We start from the raw sequence: 24,631 nt of genomic DNA, 5'->3' as shown, positions 1-24,631 counted from the left end.
AAATACTGTTATCTGTTTGTCTGTGCACTATATTTTATATTTTATTGTAAATGTTAATATGTTTCTATTTGTTTGCACTGTGTTGATTGGTTAATGTTATGCACTATCCACCATGTCAAATTCCTTGTATGTGCAACATACTCTGGCAAATAAACGGTTCTGATTCCGATTCTGATGTTGAAGCTGGTAAAAGTGGGACTCATTTTAACCAATTAATGTACTTTATGGGTAGCTTGTGAATTTCCCCAGAGAGATCAATATAGTTAAATCCTCATCTACAATATTGCATCATATTTAAATTAATGATTATAATTTGTTTTATTAATCTCAATCTGAAAGGTGAAGTAACTAAAGGTCAGATCTAATGGTTCTTCATTCATTAAAATTAATGTTGTGGAGTAGCAAGTGCAACATTGCATCTGAATTAGAGTAGAACTACGAGGTAGCAGTACCGGTACCTTAAATGTACTTGAGTACATTTACTTAGTAATTTCAGCATTCAGAATTTTTCACATTGAAAATACCGACGGACGACTCAAATGATCGACTAACCGTTTCAGGCTTACTGTCGAACACGCGCTGTGGTCTTTACAAGTTACAGAAACCTTTACATCCTGTCGCTACATGCACGAGCCGCGGTGGGCGGGGCTAACAACTACAAAGACACGGAGGGGGGTCATTACAAATACACCAGCTGCCCTCTTATGTGTCGGTCGTTTCACACACTTTTCTCCATGAAGCCATGCCTGCGACGTTGTTGTATCAGCTATTGGAGTGAGTTCAAACTGTAGCTCAAATACAAAAGTGTTGGTAACTTCTCTCTTCAATGGCGTGAAGAGAAGTCTCTGTGGGAGGTGAGATAACGGTACAGGACGCTAGCCTAATGTTAGCTAACCAGCAACAAGTCGTTTGGTTGGTCAACTAGCAAACAATACAAAAAAAAACTTGTCATGGAGCGCGCGACTTTTTCGAAATACTCCTGGATCGACTTCGCCTTCTCTGTGATCGGAGTGTGTACCTTCTTGGTGGACTGGGGCTCGGACGTGTGGGTGGCCACCGAGCTTTACTGCCGCGGGGACGTCGTCTGGTTCGGGGTGCTGGTCGGCCTCATGGTCCTGTCGTCGGTCGTGGTCCAGACGTTCAGCTGGTTCTGGTTCAAGTATGACCGAGAGCTGCCGGGGTTCCGCAACCACACCGTGGGAGCGTCCGTGTTCTTCAGGGACCGAGTGAAGCTCTCCTGCGTGTTGCATGTGCTGCAGCTGGGTTTCCTTTGCAGGTAGACCGACCACTGTGTGAAGCTTTAGTAAACCCGCTGTATCATCACAACGACGCAGCTGATCACCTGGTTGTTTGAGCTAAACCCTCAGTAACTATTGAAGTTCATATCTATCCACTGCTATTATTAGGGCTCGTCATTGTTCCATCATTATTCTGCTTACTACTCCCATGAATAAGTTCTGTCATGTGCATTTCATGTGTTGTAACTCTGTTATGATGTCCATCTGTACACATGACAGGTTTCTTCCTTTTCTTTCTCCCCGTTAAAGGGTTCTTCCTGTTCCGATGTGAGGGTCCCGGGACAGAGGATGTCACATGTGTACAGATTGTACAGGCAAATTTGTGATTTGGGGCTATACAAAATAAATTGTATTGAATGTACGGAATCAAACAGCCTAAAACGTTACACCTATTTAAATCAGACTGCAAATGCTTTTCTGTTTTTTTAAGATCATAATAAAACGTATTACATAAATTGATGCACTATGCAAACACATTTTCATCTTGCCAAAACTGAAATAATGCACCATTGGCTCAGCTGCAGGAGTGCTTCTCTCTGTACCTATTTTAAAAAAAAAAAGATATTCCCACAGATTAAGTAGCTAATAACATTTGACAGGTGCCGTCAATCGTGAGCACAAATGAACATGTCAGGTGTGTCAATACGTCAAACCAGTGTCTCGCACAAATAAATGCACAAATACTGAGTTAATGAGGTATGAGAAGCACAAGCGAGGCTAATGCATCATGCCAGGTTGCTTCTATTCACATACTCATAAGAGGACGTTTAGCTGCGTGGGGTTTGGTATGTGGTGGCAGTTTTCTCACAGTCTGTGTGTCACGCACGGTTAACGACCCTCTCTCCACGCAGGCACATCTCCGCCATACGACAGGGCTTCAGGGTTTGGTGGCGTAAAGAGGAAGGGTCGGAGTACGCCGTGTACCTGACGCACGACCTCAGCATGCTGCGGCTCATCGAGACGTTCTCCGAGAGCGCCCCCCAGCTCACCCTGATGATCTACGTCATGCTGCAGACGAACAAAGCCAGGACCTTTCAGTGTGAGTTTACTTCCACCCCACGAGAAAAGCAAACTTCCTCAGCCTGGGACGGTGTTTGTTATTAATGAATCAAAGATAGCAACCCACGTTTAGCTTTTATCTGTGTTGTGGCAAGTCGAGAAACAGCACGAACGTGTGTTCACTTCCTCTCGGGTTGCTACACTGATTGTATAACTTCTTCTTTTTTCTTTTTTTTTTGCAGTCGTGAGCATCGCTGCATCGACCACTTCCATAGCCTGGATGGTGGTGGATTACCACCGCTCGCTGCGCTCCTTCCTCCCAGACAAGGCCAAGCAGGGCTGGTGTTCCTCTTTAATCTACTTCCTGTGGAACCTGCTGCTGATCGCCCCGCGCGTGGCCGCCCTCGCCCTCTTTGCATCGGTCCTGTCCGGGTACATGGCTGCCCACTCCCTGATGCTGTGGTCCGTCTTCACGATGTGGGCCTGGTGGCAGGAGACCAACTTCATGGACAGCGTCGCCGGGGAGTGGCTCTACCGGGCCACCGTGGGGCTCATTTGGTACTTCAGCTGGTTCAACGTGGCCGAGGGTCAGACCCGAAGCAGGAGCGTCATCTACCATTCTTTCATCACCATCGACGGAATGATCCTGCTGACGACCTGGTGGTGCTACAGGGACCCCGTCCAGACCGAGTCGTACGCCCTCGCTCTGCTCATCGCTCTACCGCTCATCTACCTCCTGGGTCTGCTCTTCAAGGCCCTCTACTACTGCTGCTTCCACCCCAAGCTGTGGAGGCCGCCGGTGAGGGACCCAGGACTTCCCGTCGATCAGCCCGATGCAGAGGTGTCCTTCAGAGACGTTTCCATCCAGGACGGCGACCTGTCCTCCCAGCTCCTCAACAGACGGATGGCCGGCCACGCCGCTCGTTTTTACACAAAGAAAGGATTCGTTAGAAACTCTGACGGCACAAATGGAGCGGAGTCATCACGTCTGTGATGTCTGGCTTGTTGTGCGTCACGGCTAAAAGTTTACTTCCTGATAATGTTCGCCTTCTTCGTTTGTGATAGTCTGCAACCATCTCACTGGACGGTTTCCTATATGTGCTGAAATCTCACCAGTTGCTCAGTATCTCATGAACCAAATTACTGGCTCAAAAACAGCATTTTAACCAAAGAGTGGGCAATATGGATCAAATCAAGTTCATATCAGTACATACATCATACATCAGTACACATATTGCAATGTAGTGAATTCCTGGAAAAGAAACTTTGACTAAAATATTTGTACTAATCCACACACTTACAAATATTCCATAAACCTGCTTGTTGAATGATGCCACAATGTCCTAATACCATAGATATTAAAGAGGACAGCTGCCACGGTTTGAACTTTATACATAATTCTGACTGTTATGATCTCACTGTATGCATTGTCACATGTGTCGGCTCTACTTGAAACTGGGGGTAATTTGATAACTTGAAGGTGAATGTGAAAGCTATTTCATACATTTTCTACAAAGCAAATAGTATTTAGTTATCTTTACACATGAAGTAAAATTATACAAATCATTGGGATAACTTTTTCCATACATACCATATAGTTATATGGGTTTGTTGTTGCTGTTGTGTAAACACCTTGTATTTCCAAAACACAGACAAATAAATATAAAACAATACTATATTAAATACATGAATAAATAACACTTTATTTGTAATTATCTTAATTTATGTAGTTGATCTTTAAATTTGAATGACCAGGATTGGATTTCTGAGGTTTTTACATAACGAGGGGTCTCAAAACGTGTGTGTTGTGTTCTTTGTGTGTTTTGTTGTTACATCTGCTGCCACTGGAACCTATTTGAAGGACTTTGAATGTAGACTCGACCATAAGGTCTCCTTTTATAATTTCTATGTTCTGTTACTGTGTGAAACAGCTGTTTTACACCTCTGGACAGGTTTTTTTATCAAGATGGTGTGAACGAAGTTCAAGTCAAGTGTCAATTCTTTAAATGTCAACCAAGAATTGTGGGTACAATATTTAAAAAAAATGTCCCCTTGTGGGATTAATAAAGTATCTATCTACTCTATCTATCTACTGTATCTATCTACTCTATCTATCTACTGTATCTATCTTGACAACAGCAGACAGTCTGGCTTCAGGTACAGAACCACTAGTGTTACTGTTTGCTCATCCACAGTTTGTTTAGCTTGTTTAAATGTCTCGCGTCTCTGTTTACTTCAGTGTCTGTTTACAAACCGTGCGACACTCATTATTCTAGGCACTTTGTTTATCAGGTGTCCTAAAAGTGAATTTAAGATGTTTTTTGTTTGTTTTTTCCACCTCTGTCGGTTCATTCTTTGTTTCTGGTTTAAGGTTCAAAAAGTGTTGTGGATCCACTTCTTTGTCAACATACTGCTGAAACCAAAAGTCAAGGTCACTACTGGTTGTTAATATTTTACCTCATTTGCCATGTGCAATCATTAAAGTGGTACCAACGTTGTATTCTAATTATTTTTGTTGTTTGTTTGTTTTTTTACAGTAAAGTGGGAATAGGACAGAGCTTAGTTGTTACAGTGACAGCTCTCGGTGTGAGTTGTACATAAACTGGTTGTGATAATATTACTACAGTGTAATATTCAGGCTCTCATAATTATGACGTTTTATCTCATAATTGTGACTTTCTACCTCATAATTTCGACTCTATCTCATATTTATGACTTTTTATCTCATCATTATGACTTATTATCTCATCATTTTTTTTTTTGATGGCGGAAACGGGCTGCCATAGTTGCGTAACCCTGAAGGGGGAGTTGCACGGTATTTGAAGGATGGACCTTTGCTCACTTTCAGTTCTTCTCTAATGAGTAACGCGGTAACAGTTGTGTCCCAGAGAACGTAGCCACGCAGCCAGCAGGCAGGTAGTGTGAGAGACGGGGGGGGGGGTTTGTTAACTTTTGACAGGACACTATGGGTGTGTTCAAGTTCTCCCCCGGTGACTTCATCTTCATTTGTCTGGGCCTGGTGCTCCTGCTGCTGGACATAGTGCTGGACATAGTCGCCGTCGTGTCTTTCTACCAGGAAAAAGACTACGCGAGCCTCTGTATCCTGCTGCTGCTTCTCGTGGGCTCGTCCGTCCTCGTCCAGGTCTTCAGCTGGCTGTGGTACAGCTACGAGGACGAGAACGAGGACCAGAGGCAGACGAAGGTGGAGAAATGCCTGAGCCCGTGCATGCTCAAGCTCCTACACGTGCTGCAGCTGGGAATCTACTTCAGGTGCGTGAGGGAACGTGTGTCGTGGGAAGCTAGGTGTGATTACAGGAAACACGAGGTTGTTCGGGGATTATTTCTCTTTTAGTTGTCGTTCCTCATCGGAGGGCTTCACCCTCGCCTGTTCCTGAAAAACAGTTTCAGTTTCATTTTCTCTAAATGGGGTCTGTAGATTACTTTATGGGGCCACAGTGACTCAGCAATAGTAACACCAGTTATACCACAACTTCCTTGTTTACAGACGATCACATTTGATTGTTAAACAGTTTTATATGATAACTGTGTGTGTGTGTGTGTGTGTGTGTGTGTGTGTGTGTGTGTGTGTGTGTGTGTGTGTGTGTGTTCTCGACCCCCACCACCTTTTGCCTCCCCAGGCACGCGGGTGTGGTGGAGCTCTCCTTGTGCAGCTCCTACTCAGACATCCGTGACCCCGAGGGCGTCTCCGTGTACCTGAGCCACGACCTGAGCATGCTGCGGCTCATAGAGGCGTTTTCTGAGAGTGCGCCCCAGCTCCTCCTCATGCTCACCATCATCCTGCAGAGCGGCGAGCTCGGCCCCGTGACAGGTGTGTGTGTGTGTGTGTGTGTGTGTGTGTGTGTGTGTGTGTGTGTGTGTGCGCGTGCGTGCGTGCGTGCGTGCGTATGTATGTATGTGTATATTTATCTCTTTCTTTCTTTCTTTCTTTCTTTCTTTGGGAGTCACCAAAGCAGAGCAAACTCATGTCATGAGTGATGTAAGGCTCACGTAGGATTGATGTTACTCAAATAGCAAAGTAGAAGAGTCTTTTTAAAGACTCCTGAGTATCAGTTAAAAGGGCCAATGTGAGGTCCTGAATGTATCTCTTCTATGTCTTTACACTTCAGTTCTGTTTTTAAAGGGCCAGGTCAACCAAAGCCAGTGGTGGAACTTAACTAAGTACATTTTCTCAAGTGCTGTACTTAAGTACCGTCTAGATGTGCTTAAATGATCACTTTTGTTTCACTATTTCCATTTTACTCGACTACATTTCAGAGAGAAACGGCTACAGTACATTATACACACAGAACACGTGAGCTGCTTACAAAATATGATACATAGTAGGTCAAATAAACTCCAACGTTAAACTTTAGTTCTTTACATACTTTGACAACTTTTTTTTTCTTCTTTTTTTTACTGATCATACTTGGATAATACACTTTTTTTCTTTGGTACTCTAAATGATCCACAGATGACACTGTTGAGTCTTCTTAGGGACTATTTAAAAAAAAAGGAGTTACAATAAAAACTGCAGACACTGTGTTCTGTGGATAATCACCTTATTCTATTGTGATGCAGCCAGAAATATAAAGATGAATTTCTGGACGAATGAAACCCACCACTGTATTAATTTTGGTGGACTGACCTTTTTAAATAACAAAAAGACAAAAGTTTAGAGCAATGTCCTCTTTATTGTGCTTATACAGCACAACTGTGGGTTACTCTGTGATCTTCTCGATGCCGTTGAGTGGAAGTGTAGTGTCTGAGGTTTAATGCACTCAAAACTTCCATTAAAAACTCCATCACTGAGAGTACTTTCTGCGGGGTGATGAACAGTTCGTTGTACTGTAGCGTCTCTAATGACTCCTCCTCCTCCTCCTCCTCCTCCCTCAGTGTTGAAGGCCTGCGGGTCGGTCTCGGCCATCGCCTTCAGCGTGACCATGTACCACCGCTCCCTGCGCTCCTTCCTGCCCGACAAGGAGAAGCAGCGGATGATGTCGTCGGTGGCCTACTTCCTCTGGAACCTGCTGCTCATCTCGTCTCGCCTCGTCGCCCTCACCCTCTTCGCCTCTGCGCTGCCCTGCTTCGTCTTCGCCCACTTCTTTTGCTCTTGGCTGGTTTTGTTATTCTTCGTGTGGCGGTCCAAGACAGACTTCATGGAGAGCCCTTGCGGAGAGTGGCTTTACCGAGCCACCGTGGGCCTCATTTGGTATTTTGACTGGTTCAACGTGGCCGAGGGCAGGACGAGGTACAGGACCCTGCTGTACCACGGCTACATGCTGATGGATATTTCCCTCCTCTGCGCTCTGTGGTGCTGGAAGATGAGCCCCGATCCGCCTTATTTCGAAGTTCCCCCTTTGTATGCTGTAATCACCGCTGTCAGTGTTGTTGCAGTTTATATCCTCGGCCTATTGTTTAAACTGTTATATTATAGGTGCTACCATCCAAACCTGGCCAAGGAGGAGCTGAAAGGGGACGCCAGAGTTGGACAGGGCGCTACTAGGCTTCAAACATTTTCTGGTGATGAGATTGATTCTCCTATGTCCTCAGCCACGGAGGACGTCCCGGAAGATGAACACTACCAGTCTCTCAGGATCCTGGAGGCGGACACAGACGTCACCGATCGCAGCGGGCCAAGAGCTCCAGCACCCGACATCAAACGTTGCAATAAAAGAATGAGGAAGTTGGCCGAGAACTTCTACTCCTGACCTGCATCACTTGACGTCCACCAGACTCGGAGGTTGGACTGAGTCACGCAGACTTGAGCGGCCCGATAAATGAGGATCACGGGGTTTCGTGGGATAGGACTGTGACCTGCTCCCTGAGCAACAGATCCAACCTCGCGAGAGGCCAAGTCCAAGTCAAGACCGCTGTATTCTGCTGTAAGCACCTTCTTCACTTTATTAGCCGGTGCTGCCAATCTTTATTTCATTTTCCATTTTAAAGGGTAGGTTCACAGTTCTTAAAGTCTGTGAATATGTACATGTACATTTGTTTGTTGCTTATTCTTATGTATTACTATTAGAATACAAGCAATCTGGGACAAAACTCACAGTTCTTTCTGTGACAAATGCATTCCAAATTTTTTAATATTTTTATATTTTTCTAAACATTCCAATGAAATGGTACAACTCATTTAAAATTTTTTAAATGGTTAATATCGAGTCCTCAAGATTTTACTGAAATCAAACCTCATTTCTGATACTATTTATGAGACAAGTATTTGTTTTCACAAAGTTTGCTGCTTCAGTGTTTTTAGATCTTTTTGTCCGATGTTACTATGGTATAACTACAAGCATTTCATAAGTGTCAAAGGCTTTTATTGACAATTACATTAAGTTTATGCAAAGTCAATATTTGCAGTGTTGACGAGAAGTTGCTCTCGGAGGATGTTTTGGTACCGTTCTTTATTCATGGCTGTGTTCTTGGGCAAACTTGTGAGTGAGCCCAGTCCCTTGGCTGAGAAGCAGCCCCACACATGAACGGTCTCAGGATGCGTTACTGTTGGCATGACACTGGACTGATGGTAGCGCTCACCTTTTCTTTTCCGGACAAGCTTTTTTACGGATGCCCCAAACAATCGGAAAGGGGATTCATCAGAGAACATGACTTTACCCTAGTCCTCAGCAGTCCAATCCCTGTCCCTCTTGCAGAACATCAGTCTGTCCCTGATGTTTTTCCTGCAGAGAAGTGGCTTCTTTGCTGCCCTTCTTGACACCAGGCCATCCTCACTGTGCGTGCAGATGCACTCACACCTGCCTGCACTGGTGGTGCCCCGATCCCGCAGCTGAATCAACCTCAGGAGACGGTCCTGGCGCTTGTTGGGCGCCCTGAAGCCTTCTTCACAACAGTTGAACCTCTCTCCTTGAAGTTCTTGATGATCCGATAAATGGTTGATTTAGGTGCAATCTTACTGGCAGCAATATCCTTAACTTTCTGGAGTATATGCAAATTGTCATCATAAAAACTGAGGCAGCAGACTTTGCGAAAATTAATGTCACTCAAAACTTTTGGCCAGCAGTGTACATTATTTAGTCATTTTATCAGTATTTAGCTCTCAATGTAAACACTAGATTCATATTGCCTGTCATCCATAGTTAGTTTTTTAGTATTTCATTCTGTGCCTCAGCAAAGAAACACTGACCAGGGAAAGGGTGAGTTTTTTGCAATAAAATGATCATAATCTAGGAAGATTTCATTTTCAGCTTCAGAATTCATATTTGCATTAGCAGGGGAGCCCTTTGTGGTTCATCCAGTATAGCAACATTTCTTTCAAACCACAAGGTTTTAATGAAAATGGAGCAAATATGTTTATGTATTTGTAATTTTTCAAAGTCAATAAATGACAGATACTTGAGTCTGAAACTTTATTTACACTGTATTGAGTGTCTAATGTACACAGGAAAACCTTCCAGGACTGTGTCCAGGTCCTAAATGCCTACTGAGGGGAAAATAGTGATTATTAAATTAGCATTGATTATTATGATACGTGTTGAGTTTACAGGATCACATTCAGGCTCTCTACATAACCCAATGCATCCTCACAGCTCATTTGAAGATGAGATGAAATAAGTTGTTTACGTACTATTTAAAAAAAAAAAAAAAAAAAAAAAAAAAAGACTATTTGGCATTGGAAAGAAAAAAAGGACACAAGAATATAGTCCCTTAAACATATTTAACAGCCATGGTATACTTCAAAACCAACATTACATGCAGACACAGTAAAGAAATACACAAAACACACATTCAATAAGCAGAAAAAAAAAATATGCAAAGATTGCATATGGTCTCCTAAGTTCTCTCATGTGTGTCAGGACTGAGATGAGCCCGTTTACCTTTTACTCACCAAGTTATTAGCAAGACGGTGAACAATGTAAAACGAGTTCACTTTGGTGATCTGATCTGTGTTCATAGATGGTGATTGTCTCTCAGCGACGCCGGGCGTTTCACAGCGACAAAATAAATCTCCTTTTCAAAAGGAAGCAGAAGTCTAATACAAAGCAGACATCGAGTACATTTATGTGAAAATCGGCAAAGTATTGTCACTCCATATTCAGACATCTATTCTCGGAAAAAAAACTAAAACATTTTGAGTGAGCGTCTGTCGGCAAAGTGACGGGAAGCCATCTTTTCCATTGTTTTCAAACACTGAGCTCCCCACAATGGAGGCATCATTTTCTAGATGGAGGCCTTTCAAATACAGTTCAGACAGGACAATCACATCAAACAGTCTAGGAACAAAAACACTTTAAAATTCTAAAAAAGAAAGTAAGATAACACTTTGGATAATAAAACACAATAAATGTACCAAACACAAAAAAAGCCTTACATATTTCCCTTTGAGATTATGCATACAGATGATGGTTAAAGGCACGCTATAAATATGCACAGTCACGCAAGACAAACAAAAACACACATTAGATAGATACACATTCTTAACGGTCAAGCTGCATGTGTGTGAATACGAAATCTTCAGGCTCAGTATCGTTCAGTCGTAATCTGATCGGTCGACCCTTCCTTCTACTCGAGAAAAAAAAAATCCCTTCAAAACACAGTTAATGGGCAAAGTAGCAACGTATTGCACAGTCATCGTTTTTTTTTGTCGCGGGTCGTCATGTGACTGAAAATTCAAAGCTGTGGAAGTAATTCTGTGGTCACAGCTGTGACACAAATAATACCGCCCATGTTTTTAGAAGAGCTGAATCAATTCATGGATGATTAGTTGGCAAACTATTTTGACTTGGATGAGAATTTTAGATTATGTCAAAAAAAGAGAGAACAATTCCCAGTTTTCAAATGCTTGTTTGTAACCATAAACACTTGAAAAACCCCAAAAATATTCTGTTTACTTAAAGGCAGAAAATCACATAAATGTACCTCTGCATTGTTTTTAGATGAATATCAAACCGTCCGATGCAACGATGATCGTTTGACTCATATTTAAAAAAATTGTAATTTGTAAATAGTTGCAGATCATTTTTTTGTTTGTTGATTAATCTAATAATCAAGAAAATGGTCTGCTTATAAATCAATATTGGCTACAATAATTTGTTGCTGCTCGAGTTTTAACTAACTGATATAATGAATGTCAGCTAAATCTAATTTTACAGGAAAATGTGATGTAATGTTTTTGGAAACAAAACTATGCATTTCTGTTTTTGGTAAATGACAACATGACGTGCATGAGTATTAAAATGTAACAATACTGGTTTTGCCAGATTACACAACTTGTACAAGATGTACAACTGTCTTCACTCTGAAAAGAGGAATCTTTCAAAAGAAACCTCTTCAGTGACCGTGATCCTTCGAACAATGTGTGGACGGATTATGAGACAATGGGCATCAAGTCCGGTGTTCATCTAAATGTAGTTTAAGGAAATGCTAATAATCTGCATTTCCATTCACTACAAACTTGATATAGATCCCTCAGAATTGTGACCAAGGTGCATCCTGGGCGATACATTTTACAGCATGAAAACAAACGGGTCAGTGCTCTCGGCTGGATAAATGATGTAACGGAGACACCGTTTCTAAATGACAGATCTGAGGTACAAACCAATAGCGACATATCCGCAATAAGCCGGTATCGGCTGACGTATGAAAGGAAAAAAAGACTTCTAAAAGGATCAGGAGCAACATGAAACACAATCAGGACGTCCCGAGTGTTGATGGAGCTCTGTGACTTTACAACATGTCAGCGGTAAGTGTCCAGCTCTGTAATCCATCCATGGGGGCCATCCTTCACATCTTCCTGCCTCCAGTTAGTTAGTTAGTCCCCTTATGGGATTTCAAGGATGATAATTATACAACAGCTGTGTTCGTATTCAACCCACAACTCTAAGATCCCAAATCCATACCACAAACTACTTCTGAGCAGGTTTTCAGTCTCTTCACACTCGAAAAAAAAGATATATATAAAAAAAAAAAAGATATACTCAAACCAGACAGTATGTCGTCTAAATGGAGTCAATTCTGGACAATATTCTCCCACAATGCAATGCACAAAAGGAAACGAATGTGAGGGGGAAAAAAAAGTTGAACTGTTGGGTGGCGAAACAGCTCCAGAGAGAGCTTGGAAAACAAAACAAAAAGTAATCTAAGATTTTTTTTTTTGTGAAGTTCAACATTTGCACACATGTCATTTCCTGCTAAGCGTAAAAATGTTACGCATGTACTTTTTTTTTTTTTTTTCATACTTACTGCTAAAAGACGGTTAGTATGCAGTACATACTGTATTAGAAGTAATATGTAGAATGGATTTGGGACACAGCTATGGTCTTCATTGGACCTGTGCTCTGCCTTACTAATACTACGACTACTGGGGGGTCTGCTGGGTTTAAACTACTGAGTCATTGCTGAAGCGGATCAGAGTGTGTGCGGTGCTGTGTGTCACAAGAGAGGCCGCTTCAGGTTGGTGAGAAGATTGTCAGCACAAGCTCACCGACCACAGATCACTCTGCTGCTGCACCACAGCGGAGGTCAGGACAGCTGACTGGTTTTTAACCCCTTAGTTCTCGTGTTAAGATGTCAAAGGCTACATGGAGAGTAATAGTGGGATTATACTTTTGAACAACCCAGAGAGAGACTTTTAGAAACTAAATAAAAAGCTACAACGAAAGAGAACGCCAACAAAACAACAATGAGCCTTTGGTTGTTTAAAATCCAGAGAGAGAAATAAAAATGAAGAGGAATTGTTTTCACCGCGGGAGATTTTGCTAAAAAACAAACAAAAACAAAAACAGACAATGTAACCAAAAGAGAAGAAAAAAAATAAAAAATGGATGTCTTCCCTTCTGTGTCCAAATCAGTGCCAGTTTCATCCGTGGTGAGCTTAGCTGCCGTAGAGGAGGGAGCGCCGGGGCGTGAGGAACCTTCACTCGCCCATCCAGTCCGTCTCCGGCGGTCAGCTCCGACCCAAAGTCCGCCTCAGTGCGTTGCCATCACACACAAATACACAGAGAGTCATAAATTGTCAAGTGAGGGCAGATTTTTCTAATAAACGAGCGAGTGTTGTCTCTGGGGGAGGGGGGTATTTCTCGCACAATGTCACTCTGCAGGCCGACGGGACGACCACCGGGTTGTTTCTCCCTTTGGTGTGCGGTGTTGGACGCCGCCTCCTTTACAAGAAGTCCAGCTCCAGCGCTTGGTGAAGGGACACGAGGTCGCCGTGAGTGGAGATCCGCCAGAACGGCATATTGTGCTGCGGACAGAGAGACAAACAGAGCGTCAAGAGACCGTTTCAGACTGTCAGACTGGAATGTTTCCATTTGAATCATTTTAATGAACAAATGGTGATTTGTTAGTCTGGAACCAGGCTGCTAACACACAGGCATCATAGTAGTTTAGCAGCCAAAGACAAACTTGGATCGATTATGATCTATTAAACTTTCTAGTCGGTTATGCTCACAGCTGGATTTGTAAGCACCTTCGTGAGATGTGGATGCCTTTTAAGCAAATAAAGTGAGAGCCACAGCATTGTGTTTGTACTCTTCTAAGGAAATGCAAACTGCCTACCGACTAAGAGCCTGTGTCCACATAGCAGGTTTTTGTTTTTTTCGAGCCCCATGGTCTTTTGTCAATTCCCAGTGAGGAGAGCGCAACGAGTTGAAAAACGCTGAACTTTAAAAAAAAAAAAAAAAAAAAAAAAAAGCACTGGTGACGTCACCGTGGAAAATAAAAGGGGACGCTTGTTTTGTCTGTCTGTCCTGAGCTTTCTATGTCGGACAGACACTATCACAACAAAGCCTGTTTGTGGGAGCAGATCGGCTCTATAGACCAAATAGATAAAAGCAGAGGGCCTGTGGCAGCTACCATACAACGGAGGTTAGAGTGGTTGTCAAGATATAGAAACATTTAAAAAAAAAAAAAAAAAGAGCTTAAATATAAGTAAAGTCCTGGGATGAAGCGCTATGTGGCCCTAAAACACAAAAGCAGGCAGGCGTAAGGAGAAGTTCACCTGTTTCGCTGCAAACTCCTCGTCTCGACCGTCGCCGATCACCACATAAGTCACCTTCTTCCCAAAGCGGGAGACGATCCTCTCAAAGCAGCTCTCTTTCCCTGCGCGACAGGAAAACAGGAGATCACAAAAAGCAGCACTGTAACACGATTCCTCTGCTGCAGTAGAGGAGAACGAATGGTGTCAACGGAGCGGTTTTTCCGATGCGTACCTATCTTGGTGGCGCTGTAGATGTTCTCGATGGGGAAGACGTCTCCCAGGCCGTAGAGCAGCACCTTCGCCAGAGCTGGAACCAGCTGGGTGGTGGTGACCAACACATTCATACACTTCCCCCTGTTGGCGGAACATCACACACATATGCAGAACCTGCATTAACATATGTGGGCTGCGAGATGAAAACATAAAGCTTAATCAGGGGACAGACCCGTTTACACTTGCATTGATGTCGGGCCAGATTTTTCAAAGCAAATTCAGCACAGGAAAATCACAGCCCAGCTTCTGTCCTTCAAACCAGCGGAGACGGGTTGCATCATCCTCTGAATAAACATTGCCTTTTAAAGCTCAATCACAAGGGTCACTGAGCCTAAGCAGTCACTAAATGTGACGGTAACGTGTAATAAAGCCGTCACTTGACTCTAACAAATCACAACTCACATGCCGCAGAGTGCGACCTGAGAGATATTCTCCAAAGTAATAACCTCCGCTCAGACCTGGACTGGATGAGCAGCAGAGACTTGAGCGCCGTGCAGAGCCACGCGTCCGTCACGTTCTCGATCTCAGACTGAAGCCGTAGAAGCAGCTCCCTCTTCATGGGACTCAACAGGCCTGAAAGACACGACACGCAGTAAGACGACCACGAGATGGAGACCCCACTGTCAGCATGTCGCCATAAAAAAACCTGCAGAAGGATGCACTCCTCTAAATGTTTTGTCAAGTCTGATATTTAGTGTGTGTGTGTGTGTGTGTGTGTGTGTGTGTGTGTGTGTGTGTGTGTGTGTGTGTGTGTGTGTGTGTGTGACAGTGCCAGAATAAAGTGGGGGGGGGGACTCAGATCCGTTGAGCGTTTTGGTTCCTTTTGCCTCTTGGATATTGGACTGTGGAGCTAATTTTGATGTTGTAACACAATCGTCGTAATTCACTCGGCTGTAAAGTACTCCAAGGTTTTTCTCTCAGTAAAACAAACACTCCCTAGAACGGGCCATTAAAAGCATGAAAGGCCAGACGAAAGAAGAACGTCTGAACACTGTTTTACTGAAACTGAAGAAAGTGTTCACGAGCCACGGTTGTTTTCTCGTGTGCCGGTCATTTACAACTTCACGTAGGCAAAACATATTCATCACTGATGCAAACTCACCTCCAACGTTCCCTTTAAAGTTGCTGTAGATCTCTTTTAGCCGGCGGTAGCGGAAGGCCAGTTTCCGCATCCACTCCACGCCTCCCTGGACCCCTGTGGTGGGTCCTGATGCCCCCCCGCCACTGGAACCATTAAAGCCATCTGCCAAGAAGTTGTAGGTACTAAAGTGGAGAGACAACACACCTGTGAATTGATTGGATGAGGGGAATAAAATCTGCTTCTGAGTCATGATGTTAAAGTGTGTTATGAGGTCATTGCACTGTTTATATCACACCTCAGGTCCTGTCCATTGTCATCAGAGGCAACGTCCTCAACATGGACTTGATCACATTCCTGAAACAAAACGAGTTATTTTTTGTAACGGATTATGTAATAATGTATTCGTTAAAAAAAAAAAAAAAAAAAACTCTTGTATTCACTTGTACAAAGACAACATCCAAGTACCGTTGGGAAAAGTCATAAAGTCATAAGCTTCAGATTAAGCATCTTTGCAGCAGCCTCTTAAATTGCCTTGTTTAAATGTAGGTGTATAGACCAAAATAAACTGGTATTTTGAGCGTTGATGGAGCCGCTGCAATGTTAATAAAACCTAGCACCGATTTATCCAAACTCCATTCTGAAAACAAGCATTTTAAAAGTTGTTTGCTAGTCGCTTCGGACGGACCTGACAAAAGCATGAATACAGACTTTCTATGAATCGGCATCGTTACGCAGTCATTTCGGCATCCTTTTTATCCATTTGTTGCATATAAATCAGAGCAGAATCTGTTTATTTTTGGGTTCACACCGCTGTAGTAAACCAGCCGATGTGTGGCTACAGGGAATACAGCTCAGGTGAAATTCACCGGGTGCCTCCAGATGACGTTATGAACCCAGAGAGGCCAGCGTTTGGGGAGAACACAGCCTTAAGCTGCCATGTGATTGGTTTAAAAAGGTGGCTGAGTGTATATCACTGTACCTCCAGGTCGTTGAAGAAAAGGTGAGTGTCTGCCAGCTCAAAGATCAGCTCCTCCATCTGCAAGCCCAAGTTCAGCACCGTGGCCGGGTCCTAAACGGACACAACGCAGACCCACAATAGAGTCAGACTGCTTTTTATTTCATGTCGCATGCTCAAACTTTTTGGCCATTTACAAAAACAAACCTTGCCAAACTTCTGTGCGTAGGAGCCAGTGAGCAGTGAGTGGAATATGATAATGGTCTCATCCAGATCCCAGAGAAAGATGCGCTACAACGAGGAGGGAAAAACAATATCACACTTTTACAACTGACAGGAAACAACATTTACCACTGAATAATATTTGATCTTTTTAACGTGGTGATTTGTTGGGTTTAGCTTTGTCTTAAACTCTGACGTGCTGCTTAGCTAAATGACAAACAAACAGCCATGTTTAAGTGTGCGAAGAGGAGCTAAACTGCCGACTTGCTCACCTCCAGGTCGCTGTCGGTAGGCGGGGAGCTATCGGACCTCTTGCCTTTCCCTTTGGATTTGCCGACAGAGTTCCTGCGTCCGACGTCGTCCTGATCTCTGGCTCCGGCGGGGACGGCCACGCTGGTAGGAAGGGCCGCACCTGCCGGGAGGTTCTCTGGTGGGGACGCATCTTAATGCAAGCAAGTCGAAAATCAGCACTTGAAGGACACAATACTTCTGTTTTGTCTCAAACTAGCACTAGGATGCTGAACGGAATAACAGGGGGCTTTTAAAAAACAGCCACCACAATGTAATCTACCTCTAATGTTTAAATAGAACTACTGTCAGTCAAAGTGCTGAAGTCACCTCTGGGAGGCAGCCCGGCTGAGGCGGCCTGCTCCGACTTCACAGCTGAATACCCGGCCGCTCCGGCGCCGGGGTCGTCGCTGCTAGGCAGCCCGGCAGGCACGTAGTTGGGAGGCAGAGCGTAGTACTGAGAGAACTGGTTCTGGCCCAGAGAGTTGTAGCCACTAAATTCCTGGAGGAGATTAAAAAAAAAACAACTGTGGTCAATGGTCAGCCACATGAGATACAATAGAAATAGAGAGCTAAATAGATATGATGATGCTCAGGACAGGAGGGCCGAGTGACCTAAAGATTTGACACAGTACAACAAAGCTTAAAGAAATGCTGACACAGCTCAGCCGTCAGCTCAACAGGCCAACAGCAACATTATTTAACAGCGGGCTCACATTCAAGTTAAAATGGAACCTTCTTCGTTTGGTTTTGTTTGTTTATTCCCTGTACTATTTTAATTCTGAAGAAAATTATTTTAATTTTATTAACATAATTAATCTTATTTTTACAAAAATAGAAGAAATACATAAAAAAAAAAAGAAGAAAAAAAAAAAGCATATTTAGTTTAGTATTCTTTGGTAATTTTACAGGTCTTTTTTTCCCTGTAAATCTTACATCTACATACATTACATATTACCGAGATGTGTCTCTGTACATATATACACGTTATCATGGGGATTGGGTTGCTCCAGGTGCCATGACAAGAAATGTCTGTGCCATGGTAAAAAATAAATAAAAAAGGAAACCCGTGGTATATTGCAAATATTTATCAAAATTTATTTTATGCATCACTGTTTAGCTGTGTAATTTCCTACTAAAGGAATTGGCCTGATGCACTGCTGCATCACTTCTACCAAAATATTTTTTAGTTTTTCTGCATGTTTGAGATCCTTAACCTCAATCCTGAGTGTTGATGTTCTTTTGGTATTTTTAAATTGCTCTAAAAGATGGAATATACTTTGGGGTGCCGGATGTTTAATTAAAAAAAAACGTTTTCTTCTTTTATGCCGCACTGATGGACAGGAGAACGCATGAGAACAACCACGGAGACACTTTGAGGAACACTTGATGTCCTCCTTACCTGGTGTGCCGCTGTGGTGGAGGTGGTGGTGGCAGCCGTAGCCGACGGGATGCTGGAGTACACACTGGATGTTGTGAAGCTTGAGCCTGGAGACAGAAAGGTCAGCTAAAACAGTGCCAGAGGAAAACATAAAAATAAAAAAATAAAGTATTTGAAAACAGCATTTGAGGTGATGAGCAACAAGAGAGGAAGATAAAGCTGTGCCACCGCAAGATCTTTGTGTTTCAGCGCTTCTGGTGTTTGCAGAGGGTGTGACAGCGCTGTCGTGTGAGTCAGTGAGGTTGCAGCTTGCCTTGGTATGAGTAGTGCAGCTGGGCTGGCTGGGTTGAGGTATATGCGGTGCTGAAGCTGAGAAACCCAGGCTGGCCACCAGAGGGCGCCTCAGGCAGCCCTGTCTCTGTTTTAATGCCTGGCCACATAGCACCTGAAGATGACAGGAGAGCAATGGAAGCGGAGAATGAAAGAGGCAGCGGGGGGGACGAGTGGATGAAGGGGCAAAAGTTAGGAAACCGGGTCCTTCAGGTTGAGGTGTGGCCGTTTAAGCAGAGATTTAAAAAAAAAAAAAGAAAAGCAAAAATCGATTCTGACAGCGCCAAAGCACAGTAAGGCCTCTAAAGCAGAGTGACAAAAAAATATTTTAAAAAAGGTGTGATCCTAGCTTTTCTTTTTTTAGTGAGCAGACAGTGTTAAAATAGGCTGTTAGGGTAGGAGCGGGGACCAACCAAAGGGCGGGAGGCCGTAGGTCTGGCCGGTCTGGGGGAAGGCTGAGTACACGGTGGACTGGGCCAGCGGAGGATAGGCCACCTGGCTGGTGTATGACGTCACTGCCGGGCTGAAAGAAAGACAATCAGTGTTAGATTTTTTTTTTTAAATTGTTAGGGTTCAAAACTGTGTTTTTATGTACTGGCGCACAAAATTTGGTTGGCACAGAAGCAACACAAAACCAGTATATTCCTCACTGTAAGATTTGATGTTAAGTCACACATTTATGTCATAGTAATGAGCTGCAAAAATCCCCTTTAAAGCAGCAGCTAATATTGGGGTGTAAAGGCGTTGCTTACAAATACGGCCTGGAGGTAACTGAGGAACACTGGAATAATAGAGAGTACAGGAAAGACAGCCTAAATCTGGAAGGAGAACCTGCGGTAGTATGTGACGGCAAAGTTGAAATGTATACAAAGGGGCACTCTGGGACAATGTCCCCAAGGGAGGAGTCGTACTAGTCTCTGCATGCACCTGGCTGCTTATGCACTTTGTTTCAATGACGCATTATACTGTGTTTCTTTCAAAGAATTGTAGTCTAAATGTCACCTCCATAAATCTGTGTAACATCACAGCGTGATACATGATAGGATGTTCACATGCAGCGCACTCACTTGCTTCCCTGATAGACCTGTTGGGCGTATTCGGATGACCCCGTCGAGTCTGCGCCTGTTAAAAAAAGAAAAGAAAAGAAAAGACAACAGGGCTTCAGTTCAACAGCATTCAGCTTTCTTCTTTTTTAAAAGACCTTTAATGTGCTTCTGTTCGTACCCGAATGTGCATACGAGTTCATGGGGTCGCCGCATGCTTGAGTTGCCGGCCCTCTGTCCGCAGCAGACTGCTCCTGATCACCTGCAATCACACATGGTCAGTATCTTCCAGGCAGAAAAGGGGAGGGGGGGGGGGTTTCTTAATGCTGAGCGAGAGAATAAGATAAACCAAAAAGGTGAAATTCTAGTCTGTCGGCTACGAGACAGTATTAGAGCCACTCTGAGATTTTGATAATGAAGTCATAATGGTTGCAATAATTGGTTGCATGTTTCAGCATTCCCTGCGTAGTCACCGTGACCTCACCCATCGGTTGTCGGCTACGGTTTCAAAGCCTAAAGTTTGGCATTCTGTCTGTCGCCATCTTGGTTTGTTGCAACCAGAAGTGACACGACAGGGTGGAGCCAAGTACAACCAAATGCTGAATAAGGCATTTTTCGACTACAGTTGTAGCACACAACTCCCAGACCGGACAACGCTGTGGTAGCAACCTGTCAATCAAAAGGCAGCCCCGCCCTAAAGCATACCCTGCTTCATGGACTATTTTATTTATTTCATATTTGGAATGTGGAGGAGTGACGTAGTGACGCCATATACAGCTCTGGTAGCGCCTGCGACCTGTCAATCACAGTGATCCCGCCCTAAAGCATACTCTGCTTTATGGTCTATTTGACTCTAAATGGACCATCATTTACTAAATGAACATCATGCTGTATTGAAGAAGACTTGAAACTAGAGATTGAGACCATAAACTCAAGTTTACAATGTTTACTGAGGTAATAAATCAAGACAGTCTCATAGACTTCTATACAATCAGACTTCTTTTTGCAACCGGAGGAGTCGCCCCTGATTGTTATTAGAAGGAATGCAAGTTTAAGTACCGTCTCTTTACTCCATGATTTTCCACTGAAAGCAACTTTGAGCTGCACTTTATCAGAGGTGGTGAAGTTCACATTTTTGTAGAAAATAAACCACACAATGGTGAGATTTATGCATGATCAGATGTGTTTTCAGTTAGTTTAGAGGGGATTACTACCGTATCAGCAGAGCAATAAAGTAATGCACAGCAGAATAGAGGGCAGGTCGATTTTTCTTGAAATATTATGACTTTGTCATTAAATCACAAAATGTCCTAAAGCCTTGCTTTAGGAACAGTGCGGTCACATGTTCTACTTACCTGGATCAAGCTGGGCTGTGGACAGGGCAGAGTAGGAGCTCTCCGGCTCTGATGAACCCAACACTGCAGCTGGACTCCTATCGTCACCTAAATTACTGAACGAGCCAAAAGAAACCATTCAAATGATAGAATTTCTGCTGGCAAAGAGAAGACGACAATCACATAAAATACAATCTACTGTGTAAAATTCTTTCTCTAATAAATAGTTAATTCAAAACTTTTTTTCATCAGAATGACGAGGCAGCACTTTCAAAACATAAAAGATCAGAGACAGATGTCAGCGAAGACCAACCTGGGCTCTTTCTCCAGTCCACCGTCGATCTCAAGCCTCGGCTTCTTTGTCTGCAAACACACGAGTTCACAGAGAAAGGTTTTCACTTGGAATTCTACTTCCTGTGATGTGCATCTTTTTATTCCCTCTATATGATAAACCATCAAGTCAGAAAAAATACACATAAAACCAAGCCACTGAAGCTCAATTAAAAAACAACAACAACATTATTACTTTTGAACAAAAGTTGTCCTTCAGAGTTGTATGCATTCTTTCATGGAGTGTTTCATGTTTTATTTTACGACGCATTAAGCATATTTCCTCTATAGAATCCCAAAAATACTTGACATCAATTAACAAAATATTGTGAATAAACACTAAACCACAACAATACAATATGATAAGAAAAAAAGGATGCTGCAGCTGTGATACAGAATCACAGTGAAACCATTTGTTGCATCTTAACTTCTTCGTCGTTGGAGGTACAATAGTACAAAAATTTAAATTTAAATTTTAGTGACGTCTGGCGTCGTGTGCGGACTCACCGGCAGCTCGGGCAGCTCCTGCGAGTCGACCATCTCTGCGGTGGAGCGACCCGACATGTCTGCGAGCTCAGCCTACTCTCTGCACCGGGAGAGCTGGTCCGGACCCTGCTTCACCCGAGCAGCAGCAACAACAACAAGAACACACTGAATAAATGGAGGGACGAGCCTTATGTAGTGCTGCCGACGCGTGACTCTCCCCCTCCTCGTGTCTCATAAATGCACATCAATGCAGCCGCCGCTTATCGCGGGTCTGATCAGCGGCACGAGGGGTTAGAACCGGGGCTCCCTGGTCTAAGCCCCCCCCCCCGCCACGAGCGTGTTCACCGCGGGGATTAAGGAAGCGTTCCATTTACATGTGACCTAACCTCCGGTCAACGAAAACATATTCTCCAGACGCATTAACTGCTCAGGTGCAAGCTGTCCTATCGGTGAGATCGGCCCGAGTTGGGATAACATCTATCCTAGTTTTGTCCGCCTCTCGCCCAACCGGCCTTTTACCTAACTCAAACTGTCAAGCTTGTGTAAGTGAACTTAAAAAAAAAAAAAAGGAGCAACATTTGAAGGGGAATAAGGACACGTGATGATGTACTGATAGTAGATAAACTCGCATACGTTTGTATCTTAGATATTTCAGAAAAGAAAATCTCTATTTCCTCAGCTGCACTGACCCCAAAAACATATTGTGCTCTCACGCGGCTGTTTAAAAAAAATAAATAAATAAATATATATATATATATATATATATATATATATATATATATATATATATATATATATATATATATATTTTCATTGCTCATTCATTTCTCAAACCAAAGACAACCGGTTTATATACACTGCTGCTGCTTTGTTCGTTTGTTTTGATCACACCGTTCCCTCCAGCTGTTTCCACCGGTAACTGGGCCGCTCGTGGTCACGTGGAGGGGACACCCCTGAATCAGAATAGATTCTCATGTATTTCACAGAAAAAAAAATCTGAAACATCCAATGTTCACGATTTATTTAATTTCTTTATATTTTACTGAAAGGTGTTCTGGGAAAACAATAATAACTACTGTTTTGTCCGCCTCTCGCCCAACCGGACTTTTACCTAACTCACAAACTGTCAAGCTTGTGTAAGTGAACTAAAAAAAAAAAAAGGAGCAACATTTGAAGGGGAATAAGGACACGTGATGATGTACTGATAGTAGATAAACTCGCATACGTTTGTATCTTAGATATTTCAGAAAAGAAAATCTCTATTTCCTCAGCTGCACTGACCCCAAAAACATATTGTGCTCTCACGCGGCTGTTTAAAAAAAAAATTAAAAATAAATAAATAAATATATATATATTGAATGAGCAATGAGAATATATATATATATATATATATATATATATATATATATATATATATATATATATATATATTCTATAGTTAAAAGTAACTGTTCAAGATCTCTGTCACTAGAGATCAATTACAAAGACAGAAAATATTAATTGAATTGTAGTCTTTATGAGTGTTGAATTAGCTGATTGTCTGCTAAATAATCTTATATTTGAGGTAATAGCTAATCTGGAATACTCTCTAGGTTAGGGTATACATAAATTCCAACTGATCACTGTATTTATGTTCCCTAAAAATAAGATACATAGTCTTTTCCAGACTATTTCATCATAGTCGTATTTTAAACCATTACCAAGGAGGTCTTCATATGACGTCTGCTCTTCAGTTACATATACATCTAAAAAGGAGGCTTGTTAGATTGGTTCCAGTCACACTCTGAGATTAAAATAATTCCTCATTGTTTGCAGATTACAAATACATCTCAGATGTAGACACATATTTTTGACATCCCCGGTTTCATCCAACACCCATGTTTCCGGTATTGTTTGTCCTGCACACTAAAGTAAAGCAAACAAACAGCAGCATCCACTCAAGGTAAAGTTCTATTCATGACATCTGCTAATGTTAGCCGACAACCGTTACGTTAGCTGTGTCCAGCAAATAACCGGGGACGGTTTGAGTGAAGGTGAAGTCTGACATCTCACCAGCTCATGGAACTCAGCGGCTCGTTTATCTTTAATCTGAAAGCTTGGAACATAATCTGCACCGTCAACACATGAACCTAGATGTTGGCAACTAATACTAACCGATACAGTGAGCGACTGTGGCAACAGACACTAATTAAGCGTAGCTTCCCAGCATTTAGACGGCACCGCGCAAGCTTCCCAACAGCGGCGTTAGCTTACCAACGTTAGCAAACAGAGTCGCTCTACTCACGCGCTTTACTATCAGTTCTAACTGAAACACTGGGTGTCACGCGCTGTCGATATTACATGTATATTAGATAACGTGTCTGAGGCCAATGGTGGTTAAATAACTAAGCTGGCTTTGAGCGATACTTAGTTTGGCCCGGGCATGAAAGTTTTCCGCTCCAGAGATTAGTCGGCATCAGCAGCCATTGGAGCGGGTGTTGAAATGGCATCGTGTGAAAGCATCCCACTCCCGCTGCACCCAACTGAGACGCTCATCGCAACACAAACACTCCCGACAAACCAAAATGATGAAACCCTGTCTTACCATTGAAGGGGTGACCGAGAAACGCTTTTATCTAAGCGCCTTCAATTGAATCCACAGTGTCAAGCTTTGTCTGTTGTTAGGGAGCACTATTT

At 43.0% G+C, this 24,631-nt stretch overlaps 3 protein-coding genes across 5 annotated transcripts; 2 read left to right on the top strand and 1 right to left on the bottom strand.

Moving 5' to 3' along the window:
* The first annotated feature begins 694 nt into the window (after positions 1–694).
* xkr8.3 (XK related 8, tandem duplicate 3) lies at positions 695–4,795 on the top strand. The gene is made up of 3 exons (XM_068711366.1): positions 695–1,276; positions 2,150–2,337; positions 2,540–4,795. The coding sequence occupies exons 1-3, from the start codon at positions 951–953 to the stop codon at positions 3,289–3,291; spliced, it is 1,266 nt and encodes a 421-aa protein (XP_068567467.1). The 5' UTR covers positions 695–950; the 3' UTR covers positions 3,292–4,795.
* A 380-nt stretch (positions 4,796–5,175) lies between these two features.
* LOC137872870 (XK-related protein 8) lies at positions 5,176–9,923 on the top strand. Its single transcript, XM_068711365.1, has 3 exons — positions 5,176–5,567; positions 5,936–6,126; positions 7,191–9,923. Exons 1-3 carry the CDS (start codon positions 5,263–5,265, stop codon positions 8,003–8,005), a joined length of 1,311 nt encoding a protein of 436 aa, XP_068567466.1. The 5' UTR covers positions 5,176–5,262; the 3' UTR covers positions 8,006–9,923.
* eya3 (EYA transcriptional coactivator and phosphatase 3) lies at positions 9,747–24,623 on the bottom strand. Of its 3 annotated transcripts, none has more exons than XM_068711362.1 (19): positions 24,540–24,623; positions 21,977–22,081; positions 21,453–21,502; positions 21,161–21,255; positions 19,987–20,067; positions 19,830–19,884; positions 19,176–19,285; positions 18,746–18,877; positions 18,454–18,539; positions 17,382–17,553; positions 17,036–17,205; positions 16,749–16,832; positions 16,566–16,655; positions 15,882–15,940; positions 15,608–15,768; positions 14,964–15,078; positions 14,465–14,586; positions 14,254–14,354; positions 9,747–13,497 (listed from the first exon to the last, which is right to left on the bottom strand). In XM_068711362.1, exons 2-19 carry the CDS (start codon positions 22,031–22,033, stop codon positions 13,417–13,419), a joined length of 1,821 nt encoding a protein of 606 aa, XP_068567463.1. In that variant the 5' UTR covers positions 22,034–22,081; positions 24,540–24,623; the 3' UTR covers positions 9,747–13,416. The 3 variants fall into 3 exon arrangements, with proteins under 3 accessions (XP_068567463.1, XP_068567464.1, XP_068567465.1); XM_068711363.1 differs by having other exon boundaries at positions 21,977–22,084; positions 24,540–24,605; XM_068711364.1 differs by lacking the exon at positions 18,746–18,877.
* Positions 24,624–24,631: the final 8 nt, after the last annotated feature.

Source organism: Cebidichthys violaceus, unplaced genomic scaffold (genome assembly GCF_023349555.1).
Source record: "Cebidichthys violaceus isolate CVI_PGR_0920_01 unplaced genomic scaffold, fCebVio1.0.p SCAF_16, whole genome shotgun sequence".
In the NCBI taxonomy this organism is placed as follows: domain Eukaryota; kingdom Metazoa; phylum Chordata; class Actinopteri; order Perciformes; family Stichaeidae; genus Cebidichthys; species Cebidichthys violaceus.
The sequence above is the reverse complement of the archived record's forward strand: the minus strand, read 5'-3'. Positions and strand labels throughout refer to the sequence as shown.

Excerpts from the sequence above, each read along its gene's own strand:
- xkr8.3 (XM_068711366.1), top strand. The coding sequence starts at position 951 with ATGGAGCGCGCGACTTTTTCGAAATACTCCTGGATCGACTTCGCCTTC. Across the intron at positions 1,277-2,149 it reads CAGCTGGGTTTCCTTTGCAG|GCACATCTCCGCCATACGAC; the intron begins GTAGACCGACCA and ends CTCTCCACGCAG. Across the intron at positions 2,338-2,539 it reads CAAAGCCAGGACCTTTCAGT|TCGTGAGCATCGCTGCATCG; the intron begins GTGAGTTTACTT and ends TTTTTTTTGCAG.
- LOC137872870 (XM_068711365.1), top strand. The coding sequence starts at position 5,263 with ATGGGTGTGTTCAAGTTCTCCCCCGGTGACTTCATCTTCATTTGTCTG. Across the intron at positions 5,568-5,935 it reads CAGCTGGGAATCTACTTCAG|GCACGCGGGTGTGGTGGAGC; the intron begins GTGCGTGAGGGA and ends TTGCCTCCCCAG. Across the intron at positions 6,127-7,190 it reads CGAGCTCGGCCCCGTGACAG|TGTTGAAGGCCTGCGGGTCG; the intron begins GTGTGTGTGTGT and ends CTCCTCCCTCAG.
- eya3 (XM_068711362.1), bottom strand. The coding sequence starts at position 22,033 with ATGTCGGGTCGCTCCACCGCAGAGATGGTCGACTCGCAGGAGCTGCCC. Across the intron at positions 16,833-17,035 it reads CTACCGACAGCGACCTGGAG|CGCATCTTTCTCTGGGATCT; the intron begins GTGAGCAAGTCG and ends TCCTCGTTGTAG. Across the intron at positions 15,941-16,565 it reads TTTTCTTCAACGACCTGGAG|GAATGTGATCAAGTCCATGT; the intron begins GTACAGTGATAT and ends GTTTTGTTTCAG.